The sequence below is a fragment of the Coregonus lavaretus genome (genome assembly GCF_964263955.1).
Source record: "Coregonus lavaretus genome assembly, chromosome: 23".
Lineage (NCBI taxonomy): Eukaryota > Metazoa > Chordata > Actinopteri > Salmoniformes > Salmonidae > Coregonus > Coregonus lavaretus.
The window spans coordinates 27,193,261-27,213,541 of NC_140010.1; the positions used below are offsets into that span (position 1 = coordinate 27,193,261).

The 20,281-nt window shown below is 41.6% G+C and overlaps 1 protein-coding gene across 3 annotated transcripts in view; it reads right to left on the reverse strand.

The window, feature by feature from the left end:
* Positions 1 to 19,854, reverse strand: part of LOC311099124 (disco-interacting protein 2 homolog C) — a 249,690-nt gene extending 229,836 nt beyond the window's left edge. For all 3 annotated transcript variants that reach the window (XM_084139778.1, XM_084139777.1, XM_084139776.1), the window contains exon 1: positions 19,534 to 19,854. In XM_084139778.1, coding sequence (XP_083995904.1) covers positions 19,534 to 19,612 — 79 coding nt within the window. In that variant the 5' untranslated portion in view covers positions 19,613 to 19,854. The remainder of the gene's footprint in view (positions 1 to 19,533) is intronic.
* Between the last annotated feature and the right edge of the window lie 427 nt (positions 19,855 to 20,281).

The window sequence follows — 20,281 nt, forward strand, 5'->3', positions numbered from 1 at the left end:
GGGATGGTGTTCTTTGGCTTGCAAGTAACCCCCTTTTTCCTCCAAACATAACGATGGTCATTATGGCCAAATAGTTATATTTGTTTCATCAGACCAGAGGACATTTCTCCAAAAAGTACGATATTTGTCCCCATGTGCAGTTGCAAACCGTAGTCTAGCTTTTTTATGGCGGTTTTGGAGCAGTGGCTTCTTCCTTGCTGAGCGGCCTTTCAGGTTATGTCGATATAGGACTCGTTTTACTGTGGATATAGATACTTTTGTACCCGTTTCCTCCAGCATCTTCACAAGGTCCTTTGCTGTTGTTCTGGGATTGATTTGCACTTCTCGCACCAAAGTACGTTCATCTCTAGGAGACCGAACGTGTCTCCTTCCTGAGCGGTATGATGGCTGTAAGGTCCCATGGTGTTTATACTTGCGTACTATTGTTTGTACAGATGAACGTGGTACCTTCAGGCGTTTGGAAATTGCTCCCAAGGATGAACCATACTTGTGGAGGTCTACAAATATTTTTTCTGAGGTCTTGGCTGATTTCTTTTGACTTTCCAATGATGTCAAGCAAAGAGGCACTGAGTTTGAAGGTAGGCCTTGAAATACATCCACAGGTACACCTCCAATTGACTCAAATGATGTTAATTATCAGAAGCTTCTAAAGCCATGACATCATTTTCTGGAATTTTCCAAGCTGTTTAAAAGGCACAGTCAACTTAGTGTATGTAAACTTCTGACCCACTGGAATTATGATACAGTGAATTATAAGTGAAATAATCTGTCTATAAACAATTGTTGGAAAAATTACTTGTGTCATGCACAAAGTAGATGTCCTTACCAACTTGCCAAAACTATAGTTTGTTAACAAGAAATTTGTTGAGTGGTTGAAAAACGTGTTTTAATAACGGCCACCTAAGTGTATGTAAACTTCCGACTTCAACTGTGTGTGTGTGTGTGTATATATATATATATATATATATATATATATATATATCTTTCAAAGTTAATTCGTAAAATTCTTAAAATTCCAAATAACTTCACATATCTTAATTGTAAAGGGTTTAAACACCGTTTTCCATGCTTGTTCAATTAACAATAAACAATTAATGAACATGCACTTATGGAACGGTCGTTAAGACTAACATCTTACAGACGTTAGGCAATTAAGGTCACAGTTATGAAAACTTAGGACACTAAAAGAGGCCTTTCTACTGACTCTGAAAACCACCAAAAGAATGATGCCCAGGATCCCTGCTCATCTGCGTGAACGTGTCTTAGGCATGCTGAAAGGAGGCATGAGGACTGCAGATGTGGCCAGGGCAATAAATTGCAATGTCCGTACTGTGAGACGCCTAAGACAGCGCTTCAGGGAGACAGGACGGACAGCTGATCGTCCTCGCAGTGGCAGACCACGTGTAACACCTGCACAGGATCGGTACATCCGAACATCACACCTGGTACAGGTACAGGTACAGGATGGCAACAACAATTGCCTGAGTTACACCAGGAACGCACAATCCCTCCATCAGTGCTCAGACTGTCCGCAATAGGCTGAGAGAGGCTGGACTGAGGGCCTGTTGTAAGGCAGGTCCTCACCAGACATCACCGACAACAACGTCGCCTATGGGCACAAACCCACCGTCGCTGGACCAGACAGGACTGGCAAAAAAGCGCTCTTCACTGACGAGTCGCGGTTTTGTCTCACCAGGGCTGATGGTCGGATTTGCGTTTATCGTCGAAGGAATGAGTGTTACACCGAGGCCTGTACTCTGGAGCAGGATCGATTTGGAGGTGGAGGGGCCGTCATGGTCTGGGGCGGTGTGTCACAGCATCATCGGACTGAGCTTGTTGTCATTGCAGGCAATCTCAACGCTGTGCAAGGGTACCCTTCCTGCAGGCTCATCCTGACATGACCCTCTAGCATGACAATGACACCAGCCATACTGCTCGTTCTATGTGTGATTTCCTGCAAGATAGGAATGTCAGTGTTATGCCATGGCCAGTGACGAGCCCGGATCTATATCCCATTGAGCACGTCTGGGACCTGTTGGATCGGAGGGTGAGGTCTAGGGCCATTCCACCCAGAAATGTCCGGGAACTTGCAGGTGCCTTGGTGGAAGAGTGGGGTAACATCTCACAGCAAGAACTGGCAAATCTGGTGCAGTCCATGAGGAGGAGACGCACTGCAGTACTTAATGCAGCTGGTGGCCACACCAGATACTGACTGTTACTTTTGATTTTGACCCCCCCTTTGTTCAGGGACACATTATTCAATTTCTGTTAGTCACATGTCTGTGGAACTTGTTCAGTTTATGTCTCAGTTGTTGAATCTTGTTATGTTCATACAAATATTTACACATTAAGTTTGCTGAAAATAAACGTAGTTGACAGTGTGAGGACGTTCCTTTTTTTGCTGAGAGAGATATATATATATATATATATAATCTCTCTATATATTTGGCCTGATGAAGCGGTTTTATGCGCTGTATAAATGGAAGCTGATAAATACTCCTACAGTAATTTTTACTTTGCTGGTCCCATCTGGTCTCATGAAAAATTATGATTCCTCACAGTCCGAGAACGAGTCAGGAACGAGTAAACATTTATCAGACACCGAGACAAGACCGATACACTCAATATGTGGTCTCGAGACCAGACTCAAGACCAAAATCAGTCTTGAGTACTACAACACTGCCCTCAGCATTCAGATGCTTGTAAAATGGCTTTCGCAATGTCAAATCACAGGCTTTATTAGTTGAGTGACAAAATATTTGTTGGGTCATTGATACCATTACCAAATGTGCTGTAGAACATTTTGTTTTACAGGAGTTGAATAGTCTACTGGAGTGGATCAACCCACATCCAACTGCTGATTGGGGTTTTCAAATCATTCAGATTTTTTATTGTTTAGGTTCACCTTAAAAAATTGTTTTGGTCGTTTTGTTTGAAAAAATATTGTATTTGGTCATTTTTACATGAACAGGGTAATTTCATAAAGGATATCAATCATTTATGTGAGCTGTGCATGGTCGCAGTCATTGGTCAGAGCGGGAGAAGCACTCTGTAAAATCTCAAAACATCTGCTTTTGAGACATTGCATTATATTATTTGGCAAAATGTCATGCTAATTTCTAAAGATAAATATTGACATAATAATAGCTCAAAACATTTTTGATCTGCAAAAATGACACGTTAAATCAGGGGGTGATTTCACATAAAAAGTGGGGGGACAAAAAGCATACATTTCCCCCACCCCTAATCTGATAATGGGGTGGTAGAGGCTCAACATGCCCTATGGCTCAGCTCAGGTGCCTACACACACACACCCCACTAACAGAGGGCCACTCAGTTTAGAGAAGTAATCTCAGACAGATCCAGCTCAGAGATGGCCCAGCTCCTAAACTCACAACAGCAGCAGATATTAATTTAAAATGGAAAATTCATGTGTTCATGCATCGAATCGTATCAATTCGTTCCCCTAATCAAACCGAAGCATTTCAAACTAAAATGTACCCTTCCTGCATCGTATCGGAGCCCATGTATCATGAAAGGAGAGATGCGCATGTAGACTAGCTGGGAAGACCAGTAATAGACCTTTCAGGAATTTTCACAGCACAAAGACATTCCAGCTAGTCTATATGTTTGTCATCAGCTGTCATACTTCACATGCTTGAAGGCAGCCTTTGGAGGCAACGGTGTAAATATTAATTTCCCCTCTCTGTCAGGGGAGAGAACAACATATCTGAGGGCTCACTGAAATGTCAGACGGTGAACAACAGGCATTTGTTTGGCTTTGACAGCATTCTGGACATAGAGAGGTTGACATCCTCTAATACAGGAGGTGGTGGTGGTGGTTGTGGTGATGGTATTGATAGGGGTGGTATTGATAGTGGCTGTGGTGATGGTATTGATAGGGGTGGTATTGATAGTGGCTGTGGTGATGGTATTGATAGGGGTGGTATTGATAGTGGCTGTGGTGATGGTATTGATAGTGGTTGTGGTGATGTTAGTGATGATAGTGTTGGTGGTGATGATGGTGATAGCGGTGGTGATGATAGTGGTGGTGGTGATAGTAGTGGTGGTGATGGTGATAGTGGCGATAGTGGTTGTGGTGATAGTGATAGTGGTGGGCTCCCATAACTGTTTGGTATGTTTAGTGTGTGTTTTATGACTGAAAAGAGACAGGTCATACAGGTCTAAGAAAACTGGACTTTCTTTGTGTCTTGTAAGTCATTTTTCTCCAATTCCTGCAGTCTGGATGGGTGGTTGAAGAACAGTAATACAATAACACTGCTCAGTCTGGGTTGTTCAGAATGTTTTTGCCACAACATGCTAAAGTAAAACAAACTAGCAGGCAGTAGTTTTCAGACAGTAAGATACACAAACTGATACCGTCGTATATAGAATGTTTGTGGAAAGCAGCATCGTTGTCACCAACATCTTGTTGCATCTATCTGACCAATCAGACTGCAGAGTGAACGGCAAGAAAGTGTTTGTGACTCCGTGGTCGAGCAAATGCTCCCAGGGCTTGGTGTGGAAAGCTGCATGCTGCAGAAGGGAGAAAGACGACAAGTAGATAACGGAGAAAATGATAAAAACTGACATTACACGCGCTGGAGTTGCGCATCACATTTAACAAACCAAACATTGAAATACTTATAGAAGGTAAAGTAAAAACCCAAACTGGTCCGTGCATGAATACCAATATTCGGTATTAAATCGTTTTTTTCCCCTCAATCTACACACAATACCCCATAATGACAAAGCAAAAACAGGTTTAGAATTTTTTGCTACATTAAAAAAATATATGTATTCAGACCATTTACACAGTACTTTGTTAAAGCCCCTTGGGCAGTGATTACAGCATTGAGTCTTCGAGGGTATGACGCTACAAGCTTGGCACACCTGTATTTGGGGAGTTTCTCCCATTCTTCTCTACAGATCCTCTCAAGCTCTGTCAGGTTGGATGGGAAATTTTTCGGTACCCTTCACCAGATCTGTGCCTCGACACAATCCTGTCTCGGAGCTCAAAGGACAATTCCTTCAACCTCATGGCTTGGTTTCATGGCTTGGTTTTTGCTCTGACATGCACCGTCAACTGTGGGACATTATATAGATAGGTGTGCCTTTCCAAATCATGTCCAATAAATTGAATTTACCACAGGTGGACTCCAATCAAGTTGTAGAAACATCAAGGATGATCAATTGAAACAGGATGCACCTGAGCTCAATAGAAGCTGTTATGAAGCCTTTTGGACCTAGACTTGGTGCTCCGGTACCGCTTGTCGTGCGGTAGCAGAGAGAACAATCTATGACTAGGGTGGCTGGAGTCTGACAATTTTTAGGGCCTTCCTCTGACACCGCCTGGTATAGAGGTCCTGGATGGCAGGAAGCTCGGCCCCAGTGATGTACTAGGCCATAAGCACTACCCTCTGTAGTGCCTTGCGGTCAGAGGCCAAGCAGTTGCCATACCAGGCAGTGATGCAACCAGTCAGGATGCTCTCGATGGTGCAGCTATATAACTTTGAGGATCTGAGGACCCATGTCAAATCTTTTCAGTCTCCTGAGGGGGAATAGGCTTTGTCGTGCCCTCTTCACGACTGTCTTGGTGTGTTTGGACCATGATAGTTTGTTGGTGATGTGGACACCAAAGAACTTGAAGCTCTCAACCTGCTCCACTACAGACCCGCCAATGAAAATGGGGGCGTGCTCAGTCCTCCTTTTCCTGTAGTCCACAATCATCTCCTTTGTCTTGATCACATTAAGGTAGAGGTTGTTATCCTGGTACCACACGGCCAGGTCTCGGACCTCCTCCCTATAGGCTGTCTCATCGTTGTCGGTGATCAGACCTACCACTGTTGTGTCGTCGGCACACTTAATGATGGTGTTGGAGTCGTACCTGGCCATGCAGTCATGGGTGAACAGGGAGTACAGGAGGGGGCTGAGCACGCAACCCTGAGGGGCCCCCGTGTTGAGGATCAGAGTGGCGGATGTGTTGTTACCTACCCTTACCACCTGGGGGCGCCCCGTCAGGATGTCCAGGATCCAGTTGAAGTGGGAGGTGTTTAGTCCCAGGGTCCTTAGCTTAATGATGAGCTTTGAGGGCACTATGGTGTTGAACGCTGAGCTGTAGTCAATGAATAGCATTCTCACGTAGGTGTTCCTTTTGTCCAGGTGGGAAAGGGCAGTATGGAGTGCAATAGATATTTCATCATCTGTGGATCTGTTGGGGCGGTATGCAAATTGGAGTGGGTCTAGGGTTTCTGGGATAATGGTGTTGATATGAGTACAGTAACATGTCTGAAATTTTCAATGACTGACAAGTCCTCAGAACCAATTGTGACAAATACTGGCTGAGAAACATCTCTAAAAGAGGACTATGAGAGAAAGTCCTTCCCCCATTTGATCGGACTTACAATGAATGTATTATGTAACCATGACTGTGAATCAATAAACATTACAATTAAGAATCAATGGGACTGTCACTTCTCTGATGGTTTATGGTTGTACTGAACCTAGCTGCTGAATATCCTGTTCATGCAAATGGTGAGGCATGGACAGTAAAACTCAAACCTCAAAATGTATAACTAAAGCCTCTAAAAGACCAGAGAATATTCTCAGGCAAAGCAGTCTCTGAGACCCTGGTAAGGCACGTCATTTTCACAAGCAAGCTTAAACTCAAGACAGGGGACCTGGGACTTGAGTGTCCTCAACATGACACAATCGCTGTGCCATCTAGGAGGGGCAGTGCCATAATCACTTTCACCTTTCCCCATGAGTCACAAACCACCAAGGAGGGAGGAGGAAAAAGCCATCGTTATGGCAACTGCCACTCCAAAAGTAAGAGCAGCAGGGACATGGGGGGAGGCAGAATCATAGACACTGTCGCAAATGGCACCCTATTCCCTATATAGTGCACTACTTTTGACCAGAGCCCTATGATCCCTGGTCAAAAGTAGTGCACTACACAGGAAATAGGGTGCCATTTGGGACGCAAACAGTGAAAGCCAAGACTGAGGGATTGGGACGATGCAAACACACATAGCCAGGCAAATACAGGCTGGCTACTAGAAAGGGAGTGTTGATGTCATAAGGTCTCGCTTGACCTTTTATGTGGAGCTTGACCCTAGTCTGTCATCACTGTTTTATCATAGAGAATGAGTTAACACTGACATTCCCTCTCTTTGTATCTCTGAGTGACTATCCATGACATGCCTAGCAGCATTCACTGTGACCATCACAGGTATGCTGGTGTGTGTCCTTATCATTAGGGCAACGTGATAGAGAAGTGAGCACTTACGTCATTATTGGCACGTTTCAAAATCATTATGTCACAAAAGGAGGGGTGGCTAACCTGCCATAATCTCAATCCAAAGGTCTTGGCTGCACCTGATTTTGATCCCAACTGAAAACAGCGGAGAGAAGGCAGAGCCCATACGTCTGGCGTTGGGTGATTATGGTACTTTGACACGCAACTGTGACATATTCTGTGAAATGCCACGGATATAATTAAACATTCAAACAGAGAGAGAGAGCTTAGTCAGTCTGAGCAAAAATAAGAATCTTTCAATTTAAATTATTATATAAAATTCTTGCTACCAATAGAATGTTATTTATATGGGGGATACAATCTTCCCAGCTCTGCAGATTTTGCTGTGAAGAGACAGAATCATTAGATCATTTGTTTTGGTTCTGTCCATTTGTAGCTTGTTTTTGGACACAGGTCCAGGAATGGCTAAAGGATTGCAATATTTACCTGGAACTAACCTTGCAGATAGCATTACTGGGTGATCTGAAAAGTCATAGTCAATCAATCAATAATATAATAATACTTTTAGCAAAAATGTTTATTTTTAATTCACAATCTGTAGAAGCAATGAGAATAGAAAGGTTCAGAACTTTTGTAAAACATCACAGTACGGTTGAAATATATATGGCAAATAGAAATCCTATATGGATGGTGTTAAGAGATAGATGGGAGGTATTGAATAGAGTTGAAGGATGGGACTAATAACAAATAACAACAAATAATAACAAAGATAGCTAATAATGTAAGCATACTGTGTCCATAATAAGTATATAGGTTGTATGTTGGGAGCTTTTGGGAAAGAGCACAGTTAAAAAGATATGGCATATAGAAGCAAACCGGATGGACATCATGAAAATGATCGGAGAGGTTGAGAGTAGAAGAAGTTCAGGAGCAATAAAAAATAAAATAAATAAAAATATATATAATAGAATTATTGTAAAATTAACTCTGTCCATAAGGTGTAGATAGTAAGTATAGACCGGAAGTAGAGGCCTGGGCATTGTTGTTCACTAATTTACTCCAAGTAGGGAAAGGATGGTGGGGTTGAAAAGTAATAAAGGGGAGTATATATATAAAAATATATATATATAAAAAAAAACATGGGGGATTGGAAGTGATGCAGACAATTACATTGATAGAAGATACAATCTATCTGCAATATTAAGCTGATCCATTCCCCCCCCCCCAAAAAGGCTGTACAACTCATTAGGGAGGCTACCAAAAGAAAACAAGGTAATATTATCCACCTCTCCCTCCACAATATTATTCTGCTTTCATAAAATAAAGAGAAGATTTTACTATTCATTTTAAAATGCAAACATGTACTTCGCTTAGACAAAGAGGAGACATTTCAGATTTTATCCTGAACAAAAAGTAGCAATGTACTTTATAACCACGACTATCTGAGAGTTCATATTTTCTCTATTTTCCTTGGCTACTGTATAATGTAATCTGCAGGGTAATTCTCTGAATTGATGCATTCCAAATAAAGTGCATTAGACACATCTACAGTACTGTAGCCTGCTGCATGTCGTGATGTCTTCCATACAAACACAGTCAGTCAGTCAGTCAGGGGCAGGCTGACTTTCATACAGAATGCTGATGTGTATTCATTTCAACAATTCCAGGAATAAAACATAAGATGATATGTGCCTACTCTGTGTAGACCAAGACAATGGCTGTGTCCCAAATGGCACCCTATGGGCCCTGGTCGAAAGTAGCGCACTATACAGGGAATAGGGTGCCATTTGGGATGCAAACAATAGGCCTACAGTGCCTTCAGAAAGTATTCACACACCTTGACTTTTTAAACTTGTGTTACAAAGTGGGATTAAAGTGGATGTCAATGATCAACACAAAACACTGTCAAAGTGGAAGAAAAACTCACAAATAAAATTTATTAATGGAAAAATCAAACATTTATATATTTTGATTCGATAAGTACTCAACCCCGAGTCAATACATGTTAGAATCACCTTTGGCAGCGATTACAGCTGTGACTCTTTCTAGGTAAACCTGGATTGTAAAATATTTGCCCATTATTTTATTTTTTTATTCTTCAAGCTCTGTCAAGTTGGTTGTTGATCATTGCTAGACAGCCATTTTCAAGTCTCGCCATAGATTTTCAAGCCAATTTAAGTCAAAACTGTAACTTGGCCACTCAGGAACAGTCAATGTCGTCTTGGTAAGCAACTCCAGTGTATATTTGGCCTTGCGTTTGAGGTTATTGTCCTGCTGAAAGGTGGACGTCTCCCAGAGTCTGTTGGAAAGCAGACTGAACCAGGTTTTGCTCTAGGACTTTGCCTGTGCTTAGCTCTATTCATTTTCTTTGTATCTTAAAAAACTCCCTAGTCCTTGCCAATGACAAGCAAACCCATAACATGACGCAGCCACCACGATGCTTGAAAATATAAAGAGTGGTACTCTGTGATGTGTTGCGTTGGAACATAATGCTTTGTATTCAGGACAAAAAGGTTCATTTCTTAGCCTTTTTTTGCAGTTTTACTTTAGTGCCTTATTGCAAACAGGATGCATGTTTTGGAATAGTTTTATTCTGCACAGGCTTCCTTCTTTTCACTCTGTCAATTAGGTTAGTATTGTGGAGTAACTACAATGTATTTGATCCATCCTCAATTCTCCTATCACAGCCATTTAACTCTGCAACTGTTTTAAAGGCACCACTGGCCTCATGGTGAAATCCCTGAGCGGTTTCCTTCCTCTCTGTCATCTGAGTTAGGAAGGACGCCTGTATCTTTGTAGTGACTGGGTCTATTGATACACCATCCAAAGTGTAAAGAATAACTTCACCATAATCAAAGGAATATTCAATGTCTGCTTTTTTATTTTTTACCAATAGGTACCCTTTTGCCAGGCATTGGAAAACCTCCCTGGTCTTTGTCGTTGAATCTGTGCTTGAAATTCACTGCTCGACTGAGGGACCTTACATATACAGTGCATTCGGAAAGTATCCAGACCCCTTCTCTTTTTCCACTTTGTTACGTTACAGCCTTATTCCAAAATTGATTGAATTCGTTTTTTTCCTCATCAATCTACACGCAATACCTCATAATGACAAAGCGAAAACAGGTTGAGATTTTTGCAAATGTATTACAAATAAAAAACAGAAATACAGTGGGGGAAAAAAGTATTTAGTCAGCCACCAATTGTGCAAGTTCTCCCACTTAAAAAGATGAGAGAGGCCTGTAATTTTCATCATAGGTACACGTCAACTATGACAGACAAAATGAGAAAAAAAGATCCAGAAAATCACATTGTAGGATTTTTAATGAATTTATTTGCAAATTATGGTGGAAAATAAGTATTTGGTCACCTACAAACAAGCAAGATTTCTGGCTCTCACAGACCTGTAACTTCTTCTTTAAGAGGCTCCTCTGTCCTCCACTCGTTACCTGTATTAATGGCACCTGTTTGAACTTGTTATCAGTATAAAAGACACCTGTCCACAACCTCAAACAGTCACACTCCAAACTCCACTATGGCCAAGACCAAAGAGCTGTCAAAGGACACCAGAAACAAAATGGTAGACCTGCACCAGGCTGGGAAGACTGAATCTGCAATAGGTAAGCAGCTTGGTTTGAAGAAATCAACTGTGGGAGCAATTATTAGGAAATGGAAGACATACAAGACCACTGATAATCTCCCTCGATCTGGGGCTCCACGCAAGATCTCACCCCGTGGGGTCAAAATGATCACAAGAACGGTGAGCAAAAATCCCAGAACCACACGGGGGGACCTAGTGAATGACCTGCAGAGAGCTGGGACCAAAGGAACAAAGCCTACCATCAGTAACACACTACGCCGCCAGGGACTCAAATCCTGCAGTGCAAGACGTGTCCTCCTGCTTAAGCCAGTACATGTCCAGGCCCGTCTGAAGTTTGCTAGAGTGCATTTGGATGATCCAGAAGAGGATTGGGAGAATGTCATATGGTCAGATGAAACCAAAATAGAACTTTTTGGTAAAAACTCAACTCGTCGTGTTTGGAGGACAAAGAATGCTGAGTTGCATCCAAAGAACACCATACCTACTGTGAAGCATGGGGGTGGAAACATCATGCTTTGGGGCTGTTTTTCTGCAAAGGGACCAGGACGACTGATCCGTGTAAAGGAAAGAATGAATGGGGCCATGTATCGTGAGATTTTGAGTGAAAACCTCCTTCCATCAGCAAGGGCATTGAAGATGAAACGTGGCTGGGTCTTTCAGCATGACAATGATCCCAAACACACCGCCCGGGCAACGAAGGAGTGGCTTCGTAAGAAGCATTTCAAGGTCCTGGAGTGGCCTAGCCAGTCTCCAGATCTCAACCCCATAGAAAATCTTTGGAGGGAGTTGAAAGTCCGTGTTGCCCAGCGACAGCCCCAAAACATCACTGCTCTAGAGGAGATCTGCATGGAGGAATGGGCCAAAATACCAGCAACAGTGTGTGAAAACCTTGTGAAGACTTACAGAAAACGTTTGACCTGTGTCATTGCCAACAAAGGGTATATAACAAAGTATTGAGAAACTTTTGTTATTGACCAAATACTTATTTTCCACCATAATTTGCAAATAAATTCATAAAAAATCCTACAATGTGATGTTCTGGATTTATTTTTCTCATTTTGTCTGTCATAGTTGACGTGTACCTATGATGAAAATTACAGGCCTCTCTCATCTTTTTAAGTGGGAGAACTTGCACAATTGGTGGCTGACTAAATACTTTTTTTCCCCACTGTACCTTAAGTACATAAGTATTCAGACACTTTGCTATGAGACTCAAAATTGAGCTCAGGTGCATCCTGTTTCCATTGATCATCCTTGAGATGTTTCTACAACTTGATTGGAGTCCACCTGTGGTAAATTCAATTTATTGGACATGATTTGGAAAGGCACACCTGTGTATATAAGATCCCACAGTTGACAGTGCATGTCATAGCAATAACCAAGCAATGAGGTCGAAGGAATCGCAGGATTGAAGGTCCCCAAGAACACAGTGGCCTCCATCATTCTTAAATGGTAGAAGTTTGGAACCACCAAGACTCTTCCTAGAGCTGGCTGCCCAGCCAAACTGAGCAATCGGGGGAGAAGGGCCTTGGTCAGAGAGGTGACCAAGAACCCAATGGTCACTTTGACAGAGCTCCAGAGTTCCTCTGTAGAGATGGGAGAAACTTCCAGAAGGACAACCATCTCTGCAGCACTCCACCACTCTGGCCTTTATGGTAGAGTGGCCAGACGGAAGCCACTCCTCAGTAAAAGGCACATGACAGCCCGCTTGGAGTTTGCCAAAAGGCACCTAAAGGACTCTCAGGCCATGAGACACAAGATTCTCTGGTCTGATGAAACCCAGATTGAACTCTTTGGCCTGAATGCCAAGCGTCACGTCTGGAGGAAACCTGGCATCATGCTGTGGGGATGTTTTTTAGCGGCAGGGACTGGGAGACTAGTCAGGATCGAGGGAAAGATGAACGGAGCAAAGATCCTTGATGAAAATCTGCTCCAGAGCGCTCAGGACATCAGACTGGGGCGAAGGTTCACCTTCCAGCAGGACAACAACCCTAAGCACACAGCCAAGACAATGCAGGAGCGGCTTCGGGACAAGTCTCTGAATGTCATTGAGTGGCCGAGCCAGAGACCAGACTTGAACCCGATCTAACATCTCTGGTGAGACCTGAAAATAGCTGTGCAGCGACGCTCCCCATCCAACCTGACAGAGCTGTAGAAACGACCAAAATACAGGTGTGCCAAGTTTGTAGCGTCATACCCAAGAAGACGATTTAATCCATTTTAGAATAAGGCTGTAATGTAACAAAATGAGGAAAATGTCAAGGGGTCTGAATACTTTCCGAATGCATTGTAAATTGTACCGATATGGGATAGTCATTTAAAAATCATGTTAAACACCATTATTGCACACAGTGTAGTCCATGCAACTTATGACTTGTTAAGCACATTTTTACTTTTGAAGTTATTTAAGCTTGCCATAACAAAGGGGTTGAAATTTCAGCTTTTCATTTTTTATTAATTTGTCAAAGATATATATATAATAATTCCACTTTTACATTATGGGGTATTGTGTGTAGATCCATTTTAAATTCAGGCTGTAACAACAAAATATGGAAAAAGTAAAGGGGTGTGAATACTTTCTGAAGGCACTTTATATCATTTGAACTGTAGGTCTGTAGCTTCAAAACAGAGCCGACCGAGCTGTAATTAACAGTAGCTAGCACAGTGAGGAAAATACTTTATTTAGGGAGAGAATTCCTTGAGCTGTATGGCTTTAAAACAACAAAGGTCTGAGGTCTCACAGAAACGGGCATCATATCAGACCCAGATGTGATGTGACCAAGGAGAGGTTGGAGTATGAAACTCTAAAAGGCAAGTAATCAACAGGAGTGCCTTATCCTTGGGACAAAAGGATCTCTACACCTCATCCCTTATGAAGAACTGGCTTTTCAGGGAAATTTAACAGCACTGTCTGCACTATGACGTATCATATTTCTGTAAGTGTTAGGCTCGGGAGTTGAACAACTTCCATTTGGTGGAACCAGTGAGTTAGGTCAACCAAGTGGATAAAAGCAATTGAGTCTATTGACAGTTCAACGTTTATGCCATAGCTTTGTCAATACAGTACTGGTGTGAGAACAGGAATTAATCAATGAAATAGAAAGCGTGAAAGAGGACACCGCATAACAATATTGAGTGGTCCATCTGAGGCCATGCCACTATTGGGCAATAGTGATAAGAGTTCAATGATTTGTTACTGTATAAAACGAGCGCATGTATCAAGTACTATCAAAACATATTAGAGTCCTTCAGACATTGGATTAGTGATTAACCAACCATACAGAGTATACAAAACATTAACCCTTGCTCCTTCCATGACAGACTGACCAGGTGAAAGCTATGACCCCTTATTGATGTCACATGTTCAATCCACTTAAATCAGTGTAGATGAAGGGGAGGAGACAGGTTAAAGAAGGATTTTTAAGCCTTGAGACAATTGTGACATGGATTGTGTATGTGTGCCATTCAGAGGGTGAATTACAAAATATTTAAGTGCATTTTCAACAGGGTATGGTAGTAGGTGCCAGGTGCACCGGTTTGTGTCAAGAACTGCAACACTGCTGGGTTTTTCACGCTAAACAGTTTCCCGTGTGTATCAAGAATGGTCCACCACCCAAAGGACATCCAGCCAACTTGACAACTGTGGGACACATTGGAGTCAACACGGGCCAGCATCCCTGTGGAACGCTTTTGACACCTTGCAGAGTCCATGACCCAACTAATTGAGGCTGTTCTGAGAGAAAAAGGGGATATACTCAGTGTATATTTATAGTCCAACATCCCTACAGCCTCCGTAAAAGAAATCACATATCAGAGGATATTATATGACCATGATTTCTTTGCCGATCTGATTGCTTTAGTTATTGCAAATTTGACTAGTGATTTCACTACGTATGTATACAGTATTAAGTCCTACTACATCACTACAGACTACAGCCTCAGTAAAACAGTATAAGCCCTTAGCGTGTAAATCAGTGGTCTGACAGAGTCAGAACCTACAACCCAAATGGCACCCTATTCCCTTTATAGAGCACTACTTTTGATCAGGGCCCTGGTCAAAAGTGGTGCACTATATAGGGAATGCATCCAGAGAATTAAACCCCTGGCTAAAATAAGCCAAGGCGCAATGAGTGGACAGCTGGTGAACTGGTTTGACGTTAACATTCACCTGACAATCAGATTACGTCAGCCCGGACACCTGTTGGCATGTTGTGCCCGTGCCATGCTGACTGACCTCTGTTTAAACTCTATCCACATAAGAACATCACAAATCTCCCTGGCTCACAGCAGGGCAGGTATACGTGTATGTGTATTCAGTGCGATGTGTGCAAGCCTTAAGAGAGCGGTGTGAATACCATCAGCTCACATATCAGTTCTGCAATGAGTCAATGACACAGTAACCATGTTTTGCAGACCACCTAGAACCCCAACCAGGGGCCGAATGTATCAAGCGTCTCAGAGTAGGAGTGCTGATCTAGGATCAGTCCCCCGTCCGTCCGTCCGTCCGTCCGTCCGTCCGTCCGTCCATGTAGGCTTTTTGTTCATTGTAATATAAAAGGTAAAACTGATCCAAAATCAGCACTCCTACTTGAAGATGCTTGATCCATAAAGCCCAAGATGAATACAAGCTGAAATATGAGTTATGAGCTGCGCTATCACTAGCTACACAGAACAAGGCATTTGATCTCAGGAGCCCCAGTCAAGAGGCTGATCTGTAAATATAGGTCAAAAAGTGAGAGGAGGTGAATAACTATGCATCTGTCAAATAAAGCAAATAAATAATGCAATACAGCACCAAACTTATTTCTGTAGAAGGAGTTTACATTTAATGTTGAATAACTTTCATAACCAACTAGTTTCCTGGTTTCTAAAACACATGACTAGGGAGTGAGTTTACCCTGTAATCTTTAGAATTATTCCACTAAGTATAGCATGATGATGAAATTAAATTAACTTCAATTTATATTGGTCAAATAGACTACCTATCCAAAGTTACTGGTTGCCTGTTAGATTCCCTTCTCTTCCCCCAAGGTTGTCCTCACAGCTATGGACTCAATTAGGCCTAGGTAAACAAGATAATATTTAAATGGACTGAGCAATGGAGATTTAAAAAGAGAGCGCATTATCAACATGCCCTTATTCAAACTCAAATAACTCTGCATATAGCCTTTGCATTTCTTTGATATTGTTATGGACCATTTTTAAAATATATTTATTTTTAATGCTTGCATTGATAAGATGCTAATGCTGTCTACACCAGCCAACTGCAACAGACAACAGAAAAGACTATGTACAGTTTCAGTGTTCAAATCTTTGGCTGCCCAGCTATCACATAATGTTCTGAGAACCATATGTTTCTTAGAGCTTGGTGAGAGCGTGGTTGACCCATGATTATTTTGCATACAACCTTCCCATTGGTGCAGGATAGTTGCTTGGCTTTTGAACATTCTCAGCACATTTAAGAAATTGACCAAAAAAAAAGAAAACTTTATATTCTTGGCATTTCATTACTTCAACAGAATGTTTCCCAAAAGTTACATTTAATTTCAATTGTGTTAATGTTCTAGGAACGTTCTCCAACCGGTTTGACATTGGGAATGTTCTCAAATATATTGAACAAAAATAACCACAACATGCAACAATTTCAACTATTTTACTCAGTTACAGTTCATATAAGGAAGTCAGTCAATTGAAATCAATTAATTAGGCCCTAATCTATGGATTTCATTTGACTTGGCAGGGGCGCAGCCATGGGTGGGCCTGGGAGGGCATAAGCCCACCCACTTGAGAGCCACGCCCAAACACTAGGGAGCCAGACCCAGCCAATCAGAATGAGCTTTTCCCCACAAAGGCCTTTATTACAGACAGAAATACTCCTCAGTTTCATCAGCTTCTCGGGTGGCTGGTCTCAGACGATCCCGCAGGTGAAGAATCCGGATGTGGAGGTCCTGAGCTGGGGTGGTTACACGTGGTCTGCGGTTGTGAGGCCGGTTGGACGTACTGCCAAATTCTCTAAAATGACGTTGGAGGCGGGTTATGGTAGAGAATTGAACATTCAAATCTCTGGCAGCACGTCTGGTGGACATTCCTGCAGTCAGCATGCCAATTGCACACTCCCTCAAAACGTCAGACATCTGTGGCATTGTGTTGTGTGACACAACTGCACATTTTAGAGTGTCCTTTTATTGTCCCCAGCACAAGGTGCACCTGTGTAATGATCATGCTGCTTAATCAGCTTCTTGATATGTCACACCTGTCATGTCGATGGATTATCTTGGCAAAGGAGAAATGTTCACCAACAGGGATGTAAACAAATGTGTGCACAAAATTTGAGCTAAATAAGCTTTTTGTGCATTTGGAATATTTATTTCAGCTCATGAAATAAGGGACCAAGACTTTACATGTTGCGTTTATATTTTTGTTTAGTATAGTTCCAAGAAAGTTAAGAAACAACGTTCTGTGGGAATTTCAGTACTTCCACAGAACATTCCACACAAGTTCCGATTGTGTTATATTTCATTTAATATTTTTTGTACATTCTGGGAATGTTCTAAAAAATGGTGTGACTTAAGCGATGTTCTCAGAATGTTCAGAGAATTTATGGTTCTCTTTTATGTTAGTTCTTGGCAATATTCTGGGAATGTTCTGAAAAATTGAATTACACACATTAATATCAATTAGCTTTCAATTCCGTTCTCAGAACATGAAGAAAACTTTCTAATAAAAAAAAATCACAAGAAAACTTTAGTAACGCTCAGAAAATGTTCTAAGACTATATTTTTTACAACATATACATTCTGTTCTCAGCGTCAACAAAACTATCTTATCTTGTGTTCAGGTGTGTTGGCCATACCTGATCTTAATGAGTGCTTGTTTCCTTTGAAATAGAGTCTGTTTGTATAGACTAAAATGAACAGCTTTCTATGCGTAAAAAAACAATGCTAGCTCCATCCTGGTGGCGCAGTGGACGAATTCCAGGGATAGACAGGTTGGTTGTTTAGCAACAAAACCGACTGATGCGCAACTATAGGGCAAAACAGACGGGGTTGACTTAGATTGTTGACAACATATATAAACTATATTTAATCTCCAATATTTATTGAAAACATAAACACATTTTCACAATGAGCACTTGTCTCAAATACATTGTTACTGTTGTTGGTTAGCTAGCTAGCGAATTTTAGCATAGATGTGACATCAATCAAAACACCTCAATACAAGACATGGTATCAAGAACAAGATAAAACTAACTGAAACAAGCCACCTACAATTCCCCACGTGGCAGCTTCTTGTCATTGTTGCTAGCTATCTGGCCACCCAGAATCACAACAGACTTCTGCCCCATTGAATCGCGTGCATTGTTTTTTTGTGACGTTGTCAGCTAACCCGTCTAGAGAACAGAAGATCATGGGTTCGAATCTCATTGATGCCGTGTCACAATAAAAAAAATCTGTTTGCATGATTAATGCCTAAGACAATTAATTTCATGTGTCCTACTGTATCTGTGATTGGAGTTCAAAAAGGTTTAGCCCAAATAAGCTAGCAGTGTTATTAAAAGTCTTATTAAAACATTCTGTTAAAGTTAAGGAAGTTATTCAAAAACCTCCAAATAACCTTTACATTTCCTTCTTAGATTGTGTAAACTTTCTATAAAAACCATAACAAAACTTTCACAACATTTAGAGAAGGTTCCCAGAATGTTATTTAAAATTACCTTCAAAATAACCTATCATTTCGTTCTCAGAGTTAATAAAAACCTCCCAGGAAAACGTTCAGGAAACCAAAGTAAAACGTTCTCAGAACCTCCCTGCAACCTAAACGTTATTGTTCCCAGAACAGGCGAAATGTTCACTTCTGTTCTCCAAACGTTTAAAAACCGTTCCGTTTTACCAATCAGTTAACGTATGGCTTCGTTCTCACAACCAATGTGAAACCAAAAACATACGTTCCCACAACATTCAAGGAACCAAATGTGCTAGCTGGGTGAGCTCTGCAAATAAACAGGATACTTGATCAATGCTCACGCCTCCCCATGAGAAACTAGAAAAACATTGCTGAGTGTCGGTTCCAATTTAGGACTCACTACCAAATTTGAAAGAACATGTCAAATTGCAAGACCATAGACCGTAGGATAGTGGAGTCCGTGGTCAAGCAAAATAATGACAATCAATGTGTTTTTCTGTTTTCAAAAGCCACTTAGAAATGATAAAATGTCATGATAACGTGACGTTTAGGCAACACTCATACAAATTAAGAGTGGGCTACTTTGTACCGCCGAAAAATATGTAACGTTAGGCGTATTCCTCATCATTTAGTTAGCGACAATTCTTTGAATCAATCTAAAAATGCCATCAGTTGATACAAAATTGATATCATTGTCAAATGTATTGGCTTCTTGATTTGTCACAATGTTTATATTTATAATAGCCAACGTCTGATTAGAATACAGTGCACTCTGTGGTGTGATCCAAAAGTACAATAAATCTGATATTATGTAGCTAGCAATTTATCGTGATATTATTCCGCATGAATTTGCGGCAGCACTCTGTTTATTGCATGCTCTAGTTCCTTCCATGAATTCCCACACTGCCTTCCCTTTTCTCAGCAGCAATGAATGTCCGTTTTCCCCCCAAATTCTGCTTACTATAATATGGGGATATTAAATATTTCTTACCCTCTGATAACTCCAGTTCCAGCTCTGCAAGTCTGGTTCGCACCTCCAAAGGAAGGGGTAACGTATCACGGTCCGCCATTCTGCTTTAAAATTACTTCGCTTTCTCTTCTCTTTTTCTCACTGAGTCCAGTAAAGTGTTTCAACACTGTCCTTTCTCCACAGAGTACCGATGCATTGGGCAAAAGAGGAGCGACTTGAGAGTGAAATAGAAATGCGGAAAGTGTTTGGGCGAATATCGCTCGGCTCGCGTCTTTATTCAAGTCCCGCCATGGTTGGTTGTCCCTCAAGTAAGAAAAGGTACTGCTGCTGTAATTCCAAGGTCTGAAAGTGCAGCTGAGGGATCCTCAACCAACGTTGCCTCCAGTTTCTAGTACTGCGTGCTCTCACTGCTCTGTGCTGTCACACATTCACGTGATGCTTGAGACACACAAGAGCCCACATTCGAACCCTGTGGAGGGCGCCAAATGCCCACTTTAAGAACTGGTCGAGGAATTACCCCCTCTCTCCATGCAGAAGAATGACGGTTAAACATCACTGGCCACTCAACTGTCACAAAGAGCATTCAAATATTGAACATTTTGATCAGCCCCCCAAAAAGTATAGAGTACCAGTCAAAAGTTTGGACACACCTACTCATTCAACGGTTTTTCTTTATTTTTACTATTTTCTACATTGTAGAATAATAGTGAAGACATCAAAACTACGAAATAACACATATGGAATCATGTAGTAACCAAAAAAGTGTTAA